Source organism: Ctenopharyngodon idella, chromosome 3 (assembly GCF_019924925.1).
Source record: "Ctenopharyngodon idella isolate HZGC_01 chromosome 3, HZGC01, whole genome shotgun sequence".
NCBI lineage: Eukaryota > Metazoa > Chordata > Actinopteri > Cypriniformes > Xenocyprididae > Ctenopharyngodon > Ctenopharyngodon idella.
Window position 1 is genome coordinate 26,101,580 of NC_067222.1, and position 14,543 is coordinate 26,116,122.

The 14,543-nt window shown below is 37.1% G+C and overlaps 1 protein-coding gene across 1 annotated transcript in view; it reads right to left on the reverse strand.

Moving 5' to 3' along the window:
* Positions 1–5,122: 5,122 nt before the first annotated feature.
* The window catches only part of xylt1 (xylosyltransferase I), a 67,523-nt gene continuing 58,102 nt past the window's right edge, over positions 5,123–14,543 (reverse strand). Inside the window, 1 exon segment of the mRNA XM_051887620.1 lies at positions 5,123–11,186. Coding sequence (XP_051743580.1) covers positions 10,864–11,186 — 323 coding nt within the window. The 3' untranslated portion in view covers positions 5,123–10,863.

The window sequence follows — 14,543 nt, forward strand, 5'->3', positions numbered from 1 at the left end:
CCACTACAACTACACACCAATTAATATATATTTTTTAATATATTATTATAATTAATATACAAATTTTATTAAGTATGATATTATAAAGACAAAATAGTGTTTCTCTAAAATTACATATTTGGTTTTATACTCTAAATCCTAAATTTAAATTAATTTAAATTAATTTGTATCATGCTTTTCACAACAAAAATTTGCTTTGAAAATCTTTTTTTTTTCTCTTCAGTTGTCCATGGACCCCAGTGTAAAAGCTCAAGTTTGATATTATAAAATCAATATTTTTTTCCCCTTAAACTTAAATAATTGGCTTTTATGTTGTATTCAAGCATTATGTAATGAAGTTTTATTCTTACTGTACAAATTATTAAATTATCTGTAAAATAATAAAAAGAATTTCATACAATGCATTTCAAGTAAATTTATATCACTATAATTTATTTGTATTTCACATGGGCCTCAATGTGAATGAACGTCTTTGTCAATCTGTTTTCCCCACCACTACCAATACAGTACTGAAGTAGAGTTGACGTCACCGCTAGCCTGAGCCCAAATACATTGTGGTTGAAATGCCACGAAAGGACGAAAGGAAAGATATCAGCCGGAACGAGTGAGTGACCTGCCTCTGGGCATGTGTACACCTTGTTAGGACTCCAATGTCATTTTGCATTATGTAGGGACAAATGTTTGGTCACAGGCAGAAACCCTTACTAATCTACATCCCCTAGACAGCAAATGTTCATGTTTTATTTTACTGACTAGGCCTCCTGAGATGCAAAGACTTTTAGACTCCATTAGGTACAGACACCAAACACGCTCAAACTTGTTCTAAAAGAGATTAAAACTAAAGCCTGTTGCCCTCAAGAGTCTCTCATTTAGAAGCAGCCCCTGCACCTTTCGCTGAGGTAGAGCCTCTGAACTTCACTTCAAAGTCAACAGACAGTAGGTGATCAGAGATGTCAGGACTTCAAAGCTCCAGAGCATCTATGTAATAACGTTGTCTTTATTAAAATATCTTCTGCCAAATTTGAAACTGTGCGAGAGAGAAGCTACTATTACTATAAGAGATTATTAAGACCCTTCCTGGCTTCACAAACAAGAGCTGTTCCAGACGCACCTAAAAACAAGCCATTAGGTTTGTGTATCAGGTCAAGTAAATTTAGCAAGTGGTCCTTGCACAAAGGGACATGTGCAGTGTAAAGTGGTGTCTGCTCCCTTGTTTCAGGCTGAAAGCAATGGGCTCTCTGTTGAGGCAGAGCCCTGAGAGGCCGTGCATTAGTGTGCTGTGTTGGTGCTGCACTCAGATGACCAAGACCTAATGGAGGCCTGGGACCACGGCGGCATACGCTACGACAGGGTGTCTAGAGACACGTCCAGCTTAGCACACATCAGCGCAGCGAGAGAGAAGAGCTTAGAAAGGGGGCTTGTGAGGGACACGCTGACAATCTGATGTGCTAAGTGCCCGTGTCTTCTGCTTCCACTGTGTACAAGAGAGAATAAACAACATCTTGGATTCTAGGAAGTAGTATAGATGCTTGCTTGATTTCTGAGAAAAATCAATTAAGTGAGTTTAATGTAGCCCAAGTGTACTTCCTGAACTTTTGAACATTTAAGAAATAGAGCAGTAACTATCAAGCAGATGGAGTAAGCCTTGCTACACATCTCTATGTAAATATTACTGGATTTTTATCGGTCAGTCGTGTTGTTGAGCAAATGTTTAGTCTAATAACTGCTAAACAGTATATATTTTATACACTGTAAACCCAAACAGTATAACTAAAGCTGCGTTTCCACCGCAGGAACTTTTCCCAGGAACTGGGAACTTTGGGCTGGTACTCGGTATGTTTCGACCGCAGGAACCAGGGTCTAAATTAAAATTCCGGGAAAAAAATTCCCCCTCTGAAAGTACCTGCTCACTAGGTAATACTTTTTCAAAGTTCCAGAACTTTCAGGGGTGGGACTTGGGCACTGAACATGCTGATTGGTTGAGTTCACGCAGCATTTTGATTGGTTGACTCCACGCAGCATTTTATTTCAACCACCATTTTTTAAAGTCTGTTGCGGTGCGTGCAGTAAGAGTTGTTTGCTATTTGAATCAACAATGGAGTTTAAAAAATACGACTGATGGATTGATGATGAGGTTCAGGCTTTATTAAGCTTGTATGCAGAGGACGAAATCCAACGGGAACTGGAAAGTTGCGCACAGTCCTTCTCATGGTACTTTAGACCGCTATGGAATAGAGCTAGCAATAGGTCTGGGGAAAAAAAGTTGCAGGGAAAAAGGTTCCTGGGACAAATCGTTCAGGGTAATTTCGGTGGAAACGCGGCTTAACTTATAATGGAAAGTACCCTTTACTCAAAATGTGCCAAAAAGTTTAACTACTATTATTTTTGAGTTCATTCAACATCTATCAGAGATTTAAGTTAACACTAAATATTTTTTTGAGTTTTTACAACTCCGCTAAAGTTTAAAAATAAAATAGATTCAACCATAATCAAATATTTTAATGTCAAACATACACCCTCTAGTTGCATTTTTTTTTTTTTTTTACCAAAATGTGACGTCATCGCTGAACGTGCACTCAGACGCTTTCCCTCCACACAGATACCCAGACGTTTGCAGGACAGTTGGATTCGACAGCAGATCAATTCAAGTCCAAATAGATGCATTTTTATTCTGATAAATACAAAAATATGCAAGTATTATAATAAAATATGCAAGCTGTTTATAAAAATGTTGCAGACTGGTCTAATTATAGTTGGTATCGGCTACACTCACATCATCTGCCCACAGGTTAGGTCATCCGCACTGTAAACCCTAACACTCAAAATAATTAATTAGTTCAGTCAAATTAACTTTTATGAGTATTTAGAACTTTATTTTTTATTTCAGGTTCATAGAACTGATATATTTTAAGTAATTCTATGAACTTAATTTTAATTTAGACAAACTTAAGCTCAAGTTAAGAACAATTAAAATGTATGAGTAGTACAAAATAAAAATCTGCCAGTTCTGCTTACTTAAATTTTGAATTTCTTAACTTAAAAATTTTGAGGCAACTCATTGCCTCACTTTGAGTTTTACCAACTTATTTGGATTTACAGTGTACTTAAAACTTTGAGTTGCATTAAAGTAAGATGAACAAAACATTAAATATATATTTTGATTTAAATTAATGTTTATTTGTAATTTACAGTTATTCAACAACAACAACAAAAAAGCTATGCTTACTGATGATATTTAAGTTTGAAAACTTACAAAAATATGTAGTGTGAATCAGTTGCCTCAAATATTTTGAGTTAGCAGAACTTATCCAGGTTTACAGTGTACCATTGTCCATGAAATTATGCCAGTTCTACTTTCATGACTCCAGGAACCTGTAAAAGGCACAAAGAGCTGACAGAGATGACAGAGAATGCAAAATAAAAATGTTACATTTTTGCTATGATAACTCCATAGTAATTTACATAGATTACATAATTCAATAAATATATCTTCATCTTATTTATATTAATATTTAATGTTATTAATATTATTAATTCATTTTTAAATTAACACTGTGGTTGCAGTTTTCACTGATTTTCTTTGTGGAAGCAGAAGATATAAAAAAATATTAAAAATATTAATAAAGTATGAAATATTAACATATACTTCCTATATACACTACATTAATAGATACCGTAATAATATACTGTAATAACTTCAATGTTAATATTTTAAAATGTAATTTATTTCTGTGATATCAAAGCTGTATTTTCAGCACCATTACTCCAGTCTTCAGTGTCACGTGATCCTTCAGAAATCATTCTGATGATTGGCTGCCCAAGAAACATTTCTGATTATCAATGTTGAAAACAGATGTGCAACATTAATTTGAAATAGAAATCTTTTTAAATATTATAAATGACTTTACTGTCATGTTTGATCAATTTTATACATCAATGCTGATTAAAAGCATTATTTTTTTTTAAATTAAATAATAAATAATAATGTTAATAATATTAATTATTATGTACTATTTATCAATAAATAATTAAACAGTATGTTTAGCAAGTAGTCATGTGGTAAGTATATGGGTAACACTTTACAATAAGGTTCATTTGTTAATATTAGTTAATGTATTAACTAACAAACTAACCATGAGTAATACATTTGTTACTGTATTTACTAATCTTTGTTAACGTTAGTTAATGAAAATACAGTTGTTCATTGTTTGTTCATGTTAGTTCACAGTGCATTAACTAATGTTAACAAGATTTTAATAATGTATAAGTAAATGTTGAATAAAGATTAATAAATGCTGTATAAGTGCAGTTCATTATTAGTTCTTGTTAACTAATGCTAACTAATGAAACTTATTGTAAAGTGTTACCAGAATATGTATATAGCAATGTATAGTCTGGCTAATATTGCAAAATATACCCTTTCAGGATGATAACTTTGCACTTCATGCTAAGGTCCTGATAACCCTGTTGGGGGTTATTTCAGCTGGTTTTACATCATCCCTTACATGTCAGAATAACTGTGAGAGATGTAGTCATACTTTACTATCTCACTATCTAGTTTAAAAATAACACAACTGGTTAAGAAAGCATCTGTGAGTCCTAAAGCTTGACTGCCAGGCTTCAGATGTAGGGTGGGGTGGTACTCATATCAGTGTCTACTTAGCCCTGCAGGATTACATTAGTATACACTGTCAAATCAGTGACCGACAGACTAAAAAGAATACAGCTGTGTTTCCACGCTGCAGGTGAGACAGGTGCGTGCCGTGTAGCTGCTAATTAGACTGCCTTTTCCTATTCAGTAAGTCGGTGGAAGTAGCACAAGATCGATGGGCTAAAAGTGGCTCTTTGATCCTGGATAGAGGGATGCAGGGATGCAGGGAGTCCTGAAATCAGCCTCAGGGGACCACACACATCTTTAGGGACAGAGAGAGAGAGAAGAGCCCCCCGGCAGCACCAGATTCTCATCTCCACCCTTGTGTCTTGTAAAGAGCAGCGCTCCGCATGTCAGCTTCTTTATCTACTGCTAATGTGACTGTCTTTAGAAGTAGGAACCACACAGAGATGATTCTCCTGCTGTGTGTTAGTGGGGTGATATTCAACCAACACATCTGAAGAGGAGAAATGAGATGACAGAGGAGTTTTTTTTATTCAAAAATTCAGTATGAAGAAAAGAACAGCAAAACCGAAAGAACATTGATACAGAAGGCATTTACAACAGCAGTTTTTTTTTGGTTTCGTGGAGAAATGAAAGATACAGAGACGACATGTTCAATGCTTACAGACACAAAGGTTGGGAACAACAGCTAAGGCACAGAGGTCCCCTCCGACTGAAGAGTTTAAATAAATTGTGCAACAGTTGCTCAACAAAACATTCCAGCACAGAGAACAGCAATCTGGCATGAGATTCTCTGAAAGGCAAAAATGTTCATTAAGAGCCGAATCACACACTCAGACTAGTACAGCCCTTCACAAACCCCTTCACATGAAAGATTTGATGGTCTACAGTGCCACTCAACACACCAACACCTGACCCACTATGACACGTCTTTTTAAAAACAAAGTTATTTACAATACTTTATGAACGTCAGTCCAATATAAAATACTTTACATAGTCATTCCTACCAAAATAGCTATAGTACAGAAGAGATGTCTGAGTGATGTTGTAATAAATATCATTTAATAATAATGTGAACGTTAGAATAGACATTTCAGATTGTAAGTAATGTGAAAGAAAGAGGTATGTTGCTGTATTTGTGAGATGAGATCCATCCTTTACAGTGATCTGAATGGGATAAAAATTTAACTTCTGTCATTATTTACAGAGATATTTTGCCTTTTTTTGTCTGTACAATGAAAGTTAAAGGGGTCTAATGTTTTTTCAAACCCCATTGACTTTCATTGCATGGACAAAAATAACATTTTTCTAAATATCTTCTTTTCTGTTCCACAGAACGACATGAGGGCGAGTAAATCATGAGAGGATTTTAACTTTTGGCTGAACTATTTCTTTAAAGGTGAAGTGCATAATCTGTGTAGCAACAAACAGCTGCAAATGTTATTAAGCATGTTTGCGTGAGACCGATTCGAGAGCAGTCGGCTGGCTCATTCTGCGCAGTTTCTCCAGAGCGGCTGCAAGAGCTCTGGTGATGAAACAGCTGTTTCAGCTGAATTCACTGATGACAAAAGATGACGTGTTTCATGTTTATTCTGACACCTTCAGTTGCATGTTCATGTTTTTACAACAGTAATTAAACAGTTAAACAGTTAATCCAAAATAATAAAAATATAGACCCCACTTTATCGGTGTTTCAATAGTATAGTCTTATGTTGAACTTTATTGTACATACAGGCACTGTATTAAGCAGTACATAAAGTATTGAATGAAAAGTGTTTCTGTTTCTACATGAAAACACTAAAGGAGACTAAAGGACGTAGACACCGTGTAAGCATCAATACTGGGAGCAGAAAGTGTCTGACATTATGTCTACGTTTTCAAATCCTCCTCTGACTCCTCGCTTATCGGTTAAATCCAGCCGCAACTGAAGTCGAACACACCTATTGTCTTAGGCCACGCCCCATTTCCCACTGTTCTGAAACAAGTAGCCCCGCCCCAAACATGCATCACTGCTTGAGCCAGAAGCAGGCATGTTGGACAGCTCAAATAAGCAGAGCAATTTAAAAAAAAAGCCAGTGTTTACACTCATTGGGAGGCTTTTGCACACTAAACTGGGATAGTAGAAAGTATTTTAAACATTGAAATAAAATGAAACACTTCACCTTTAAAAGTAAAATGGTTCTTAACATTAATATTCAACTATCCAGTGACTGAATCCTCATGTATCAACAAGCCAAGATTATAAGTCAGAAGTCAATGAGATGCATGTGAATAGATAATTTCATATAATTTGTCTTTTAAGAATATCAAATAATTTGCACTTCCACACGTACAGTACGGATGTAACACCACTTAGACAAGCATTAAACGCTCTATTAAAAAATTTAAATAACAATGCATTCCAATTTCGCATCCCACTGGGAACATATGAATGACAAGAGTGCTTTATTGAAAATTTAAGGTCCTCCTTTGGATCACATGACAGCAATGACATTTCACTGTTTGCGCACCCTGGGCGGGACGCCACCTCTCTGAGGACCAGATAACAATCAGATTGCATACAAAGTGATGGCTAGGCCAGGGCCACAGAGTCCCAGAGGAGACGTGCTCCTCAAATGAGAGAGCGCAACAAGCCACACTAGCCCAGTTTAAATATGGAGTCGTACATTTGCAATGTAGAAACATTAAAGGTTTGTAAAAACGAAGAAAATGTTGGTCCAATGCAAACTGTAGAGTCCAGCAAGCTTTCAATCTTCCTCACTAAAAATACATCTCAGTCAGATCTGAGAGGCCACCCTATCATTATTATGGATGTGAGTAATCCGGACGGCCCAATCTGGAAAATGTGACGTCCAAATGGCGTACGTGCAGAAGAAAGTGGCTGAGGCGTCCTCCAGGCTACTGAGCCCAGGAACCTTAGAAGCCATGTTGAAATTGCATGGATGTTACCAACCAGTCCAGCCGATGTCCGTTTTTGTTCGTTTGACCAATATATATGACAAAATACCAAACACTGGCTCGTATAAAAAGACTAGAATAAAGAAAATGAGAAGCAGCATGACTGGAATCTCAGTTCTTGAGGTCATTTAAGATCATTCATCCAGTTAGTTTCCCACTCAACGTTTATGAAATGAACAGATGGACCTCAGGTGGAGGGGCGGAAAGGTCTTTACCAACGCCCGTACTAGTACCGCATCTTGTGTTTATAGTTGTAATATGGTTGGGATGATAGCCTTTGTAAATAAAGGCAGCTTGTTTACAAAAGGTATTGAATGAGCTGCAAAAACAGCATATAGACATTAGTCATTGACTAAAAAATATCTATTTCATTTATATAAACATGAATAAATAGCCAACTTACAACCCTCAGCTAACCAGTATCTTTTTTCAGGGGAAAGGGAAAAAATTATAAAACAATAAAAAGGCGAAGAAATTACATATTTTTTCGTGGTGTGCCAGCGCAGCTGGCACCTTCCATTTCAAGTTTCAAGAGCCTGAAGGGGAAACAGCATACAGACAGAACGACACTTCAGACAGTCACAAGCTACTCTAGACTCTCTCGCTTAAAGAATTGTGGCCCGGTATTCATGCAAGTTTCCGCAGAATCCTATGCCAAAGTGATTCTACTGACTGAAAGAACCTTTAGTGAGTACTCTATTTGATGCCTGATTAGAAATATTAGTATACAGACAGAAACACAATTGCTTTATGATGCATGTTCTGTTGGCTAAACAGCAACGAATGTCATTTAATTTACACTACTGTTAATAAGTTTGGGGTCTTTTTTTTTTTTTTAAGAAATTAATACTTTTATTCAGCAAGGACACATTAAATTGATTAAAAGTGTCAATAAAGACATTTATAAAGTAACTTTTTTTATCTTTCTTTTCATTAAAGAATCCTGAAAAAAATGTTTCAAGTTAAGCAGCACAACTGTTTTTAAAATGAATAATACTAAGAATTGTTTCCTGATCAGTAAATCATCATATCAGAATGATTTCTGAAGGATCATGTGACACTGAAGACTGGAGTAATGATGCTGAAAATTCAGCTTTGCCATCACATGAATAGAGCGTATGCATAGACATCACTTTCCCCGTGGAACGCGCTCCTCAGCCGGACTGAGTGGCAAAAGAACCTGCTGCATGACTGAATTTAATAGGAGAAACTGTGAAAACGCAAGAAAAACAAATGATTACACTAAAGGTTGTGCTCGAAAGTGTTCCTTATAACATGTCAAAGAAACCTAATCCATGGATATTGACATGCAGCAAGGAATCGTGTTTCCTGACATTTATATGTGCCTGATTTCGACACCAGGGAAATACATAAAGCAAATCTGCCTGTGAACGCTTTGTATAACTGCAATATAGGTAGGTCTAAATCTGAGTGATCACTTATATTAATGTTATATATATATCGTCATATCGTCCAGCCCTAAAACTTGTAGAGTTTTTGTCCGTGTTTATTTAAAAACACCCAATTATGCAGAATATAAGATGGTAAATATTTAATTGATGAGTTGACAACACAATATATAACAATATAATATATAGGGTATGATTTTACCCCAAAATCCAATATTTTGACACAAAATGATAACTGCAAATCCATGTTTCTCTGGCTGGAGTCCAGCTGTTTCTGTGAATTGCAGTGACCCATTTGCTTCTTTTTTTCTGTAGCTCTCAGCAGTCTGTAAAAATATACCTCAGATTTTGTGTCAAAGCTATTTGTACAGTCAATCGCAAAGCTCTTTCCTGTTTTGGATGTGTTTTGTGTGTTTTTCGTGGCATTCACGCTGAAAACCAATGCTGCCACTCAGTCTTTTGCCACTCAGTGGACGTAACCACAGTTATAACGGTCGACGGTGACGTCACATGCATACCCTCTATAAATTACATTTTAAAATCTATTCAAAAAGTATGCATTAAAAAATGGTTATTTTTAATTTGTAACAATATTTCACAATATTCCTTTTTTTTTTTTTTTTTTACAACTTTTTTTTTGCTTTAGGTGTCAAATAAATGCAGCTATGGTGAACAAAAGAAAAATCTTATTCTAAATCAGCCCCAAACATTTGAACGGTAGTGTATGTCGCATAACACACTATATAACCTAAAGCTGTAGATGCTCAAATTAAGCATTTTCTGTTCAGTTTTCAGTTAGCTTGCAAACTCTCTGGCATGCTAGCTCTGCATATCTCTGGCCAATAAGCCTTAGCAAACTTCTGACTGATTAGCCTGGCAGGTTAGCGCACACTAGCTGATCAGTTTGCTAGTTTAGCGTACCATTACATTTTTTAGCCTGCCAGCTTAGTATAATGCTAACTGACCACCCTGCTAGCCTAGCATATATGCAACCATAAATTATTTGTACCATTTATAGCTATCAAACTTTGGGCTATACCAATATAACCAAAAAAGGCCATTTTGATTATGCAGAAGTGGATACACTTTTGAACAGGCATTACAAACTACAACATTTTGGCTACAAAGGCAATAGGATTCTGTGTAGTTTGGCAACTTGCACGGCACTGGATCACTTCTACTTGTCAAAAGCTCATTTTTTTTATTCAAAACAGATGTTTTTCAACCAATAACTTATTAAAACTAAATAGAAGACTTTATTAGGGGGAGTCTGAAGGCTTTAAATGCCTGTTTCACTTCATTTGATCCAGTGAAAAGCCTATAAAAAGGGACATATTTTTCTCAAAACTAAAAGAAACCAGCAATGTCGTGCTAAACACAATGATATATGATCTGAAACACTGGTTTTAATAAGGTATAGGTTGAAAAACACATTCCATCATTCACGGTAGGTGCAAGTGTGTTTGATTTGAAATATAGAGGCTTACTATACAAACATCCCTTTTGGTCTTTCAACCAGTGTTAAGGTCCTTTCTGTGCTTAATATCCCAATCCCAGCATTCAGCTGTAACACCTACACATAGGCATCACCTGCTGTGTCCAGTTGACAAAGATTCAATCACAGTAATTGAAATAAATAAAATATAGGAAGCCTGACAACACTCACATCACTAGAGCACTCAGAGTTTGAGATAGCCAGAGGCCGCACATTTTTAAAATAATATTCAAAAACTTTGCAGCGTACATTTTCGTGGCCCGTGTCTTGCGTTTGAGAAAGGTCCGTTCTGCTCATATTCACACGAGCGACGCTGGAAAATAAATAATAAAAACAAAATGACCTAAGAAATGAAAGAAGGCGAGTCTTCAGGGCAGTGAATGCTGCTACCTGATTCGTCCGTTGGTTTTGGGTGGGCCCAGCTGGGACTTTGGGTCCGGGCTGAGAGAGCTCCACACCGTTTCCCTGCAAGTCTGCATGACTGGACAGCCACTGGGGCCTGTTGAACACACGTCCACAGCTGACCACACTTTGCCCAGCAGACTGTCCACCCAGCGCTCCAGCTCGGACCCCGTAAGCTCTGCGTTGTGCTCGGCTGCCTCTACCTGACCCAGGTGGACCGGGATGTTGAGGATAGGGTTCAGACCATGGAAACTCTGCTCCATATAGCTGTTCTTGGCCGGCCCGTTGTGCGTTTTTAAAGCATCCTCTGTGAGAGAGAAGAAAAAGTTTTTTTCCATGAGTCGCACAAGCACCTTAATGCAAGCGAAGCAAAACTGGGATTATTTGGGATTATTTGCTCGAACGCCTCACATTTTTAGACATGAAAAATAAAGTACAGTCTTCCTGATTTCATTTTTTGTGAAAAAAAGGTGATGACTCAAGAACATTTTCTTCAGCTATGAGAGTTGTCCAGAATAAACACTGTTCATTATGGGAACAATAAACTTTAAAGCTGATGTTTGTTAACTTGGATAGGAGAAAGTATTTGAACATCCACGTTAGCTTTTACTTTTGTTTGTGCCGAGAATTATCTGTCATGTGTGGACGAGGTTGTTTTAGTGTGGGTAAAAATCTACTGAACACTAATAAATCTAGTGTTATTTTAGTATTATTTATATACTATTATAGTATTTTAAATTAACTTTCATTTTTATATTTTCAGTTTTCATTTTAATTTTAGTTTAAGTTTTAGTAATGATTGTCATTTTTATTAGTTTTTCTTTAAATTTTATCCCTTAAAACTCATCTTTGATCACCAAAATGGCATATTTAAATGATTTTTTCCTGTGGGAAAAATGTCTTCATGCCTTAAAATAGCTTGAATGTAACTCTAAACCCTTGCTTCATTTAATATACGTGGATCTATGAATATGATAATTAGCTCCGCCTCTACTCACTCGCACAAGCTCAGAGATCCACTCGGTCAACTTACTGAGTTAAACACTGCACAATGGTATCGCTTTTTACAACGTCGACACATAATGGTAATTAATATGATTAGCCTTTTGCTTGACTACATTAACAAACAGCTAATAACATGTTGCTAATGTCACAAAAACCGTGTTCCCGTTTGTGGGAACAGCTGTCTTCTAAACATCAGTATCCTTAGAAACACTTTGAACAACTCAAAATGTCAGTGGAGAAAGGCATGTAGTTCATAATATCGTAATATACATGATATACCCGCTATATTGCTAAATGTACACAATTGTTCATATCAACAGAAAAATAAACCGGGATAACCTGGCTTCTCTTAAGACTCTCCTGCTTCAGAGCGGTCATAGTTAATGAGTTGCTAAAGCCTGCCGGCACGTTGATGTGATTGGTTACAAGGTAGTTTGTGACGTAACAAACACCAGCGATTTCAAACCGCGTTTAAAAACACCACATAGACATATAAACAACATTAAAATCTTGATGATCACCACAGGGATTTCAGCAAAGATGCATTCAATTGACCAAAAGTGACAGTAAAGACAGTTAGAATGTTGCAGAATATTTCTAAGAAAGATGAAAAAGATGACGACTCGAGGACTCTTCAGACACACGATGCTTTATGATGTAACAACATCATAAAGCATAAAGTATAAAAGAGTAGTTTTAGTTTTAATATATTCAGTCTCTTTTTGAGGGATGAAATAAAAATATACAGCTGGGATTTTACAAAACTTCTATCAAAATGCCCCCCAAAAATCTACAATCTTTATTTAAATATTAAATACATCTTCACATATAAACTAGACCACTCGCCTGCATTATATCAGCTACATCCGACGGCTAAAAACGGCTCATTTAGCTGTAAGGAAGGACACATCGGCCCTGGAGGTAAAGCTGCAAATTCCTCAGGCTCCTCACACTTCTCTCTCTAGCCACCCTTCACTGATCGCCCTCTGTGTCTCTTCCTGACCCCTCTCACCAGGTTCGCCCACCTCTCCCTGCCATAACATTCCATTTCACGCTCGCCAGGAAGTGCGTGGACAGGCGAGCGTCGTTGCTTACAGCATACCGACCGAACTGGGCCGCATAAACACACTCCATAAACTTTTATTAGCTGCGGGTGCAGAGCCACGGCGAGCGAAAAGACTCGGTGCCTGCCGTAGACATTAATCAAATGACAGTCTGGTAAATCATGTGCGTTTATCACCCGCCCATTCCCACGACGCACGCACGTCGAGCCACAATCACAACCTCTCCCTCATTAGGAGCGTTTTGAGGACAGATCCGCTGATGACCGCACACCACGCTTATTTCAAAATGTCCCCTAATGGGCTAGAGATACCAATCGTGGCTCCTGCACAGTTATCTTTTTGAGTTTATTCCAATGAAAGGTGACCCGGCGTGGTGTATTACTCATTCGTGACTGTGAGCTGGGACTATTTATAGGCAGCCAAGCGGCCCAGGCACATAGCTAGACGTGAAGGCAGAAAGTGCCTTTGAAAGCAGGGGGTGGGATGACCTGAAAGGTTGAGGCAGTTTAATATACAGTGTACCATAGTGTCAGACTATGGTCTCAAAAAGAGCATGCAAAACACTAGAGGATTAGTCATTACATCTGGAGGAAGGAGAGTTTTCTCATTCTGTTTTAAATACACAAGCTTGCGATAACGCATAAATCAAAGCTTCAAAAAGAGTATTTTGAAACACTGCATTTTCTCAAGTGATATGCTATGCCAAGAGAGGTGTTTTGCACATTGGAAAATGAGAAGTATTTCACATTTTTTTCCAGCTATGAGTCGCCAGGAAAAAACATTGTTCATTGTGGAAGCGATTTATATTTGTGCAATCAACTTTCTTCTTTCTGATGAACACAATCAGAGTTATATTAATAAATATCCTGACGCATTTAAGCTTTATAATGGCAGTGAGCGGGATCAAAGAGTATAATGCTCAAGAAAGTGCATCCATCCATCATAAACATGTACTCCACACAGCTCCGGGGGGTTAATAAAGGCCTTCTGAAGCGAAGCGATGCATTTGTGTAAATATCCATATTTAACAAGTTATAAAGTAAAATATCTAGCTTCCGCCAGTCCGCCTTCCGTATTCAACTTACGAAAAATTCGTAATTTTTTCGTAATTTGAATAGGACATAGCGTAAGCTTTTTGAACTGCGAGATTTTTACACTTCCTTTGTAAGTTGAATATGGAAGGCGGTTTGGCAGAAGCTAGATATTTTACTTCATAACTTGTTGAATGTGGATATTTTTCTTACACAAACGCATCGCTTCACTTCAGAAGGCCTTGATTAACCCCCCGGAGCCGTGTTGAGTACGTTTATGATGGATGGATGCACTTTCTTCAGCTCATACTCGTTGATCCCGCTCACTGCCATTATAAAGCTTGGATGCGTCAGGATATTTATTAATATAACTCTGATTGTGTTCATGTGAAAGAAGAAAGTCATATACGCCTAGGATGGCTTGAGAGTGAGTAAAGCTTGGAGTAATTTTTCATTTGAAAGTGAACTAATCCTTTAAGCTGATGTTTGATAACTTAGATAAGAGAAAGTATTTTAACATCCACATTAGCTTAGGGCCCGTTTTTTATCTGGTTACTTCATGTG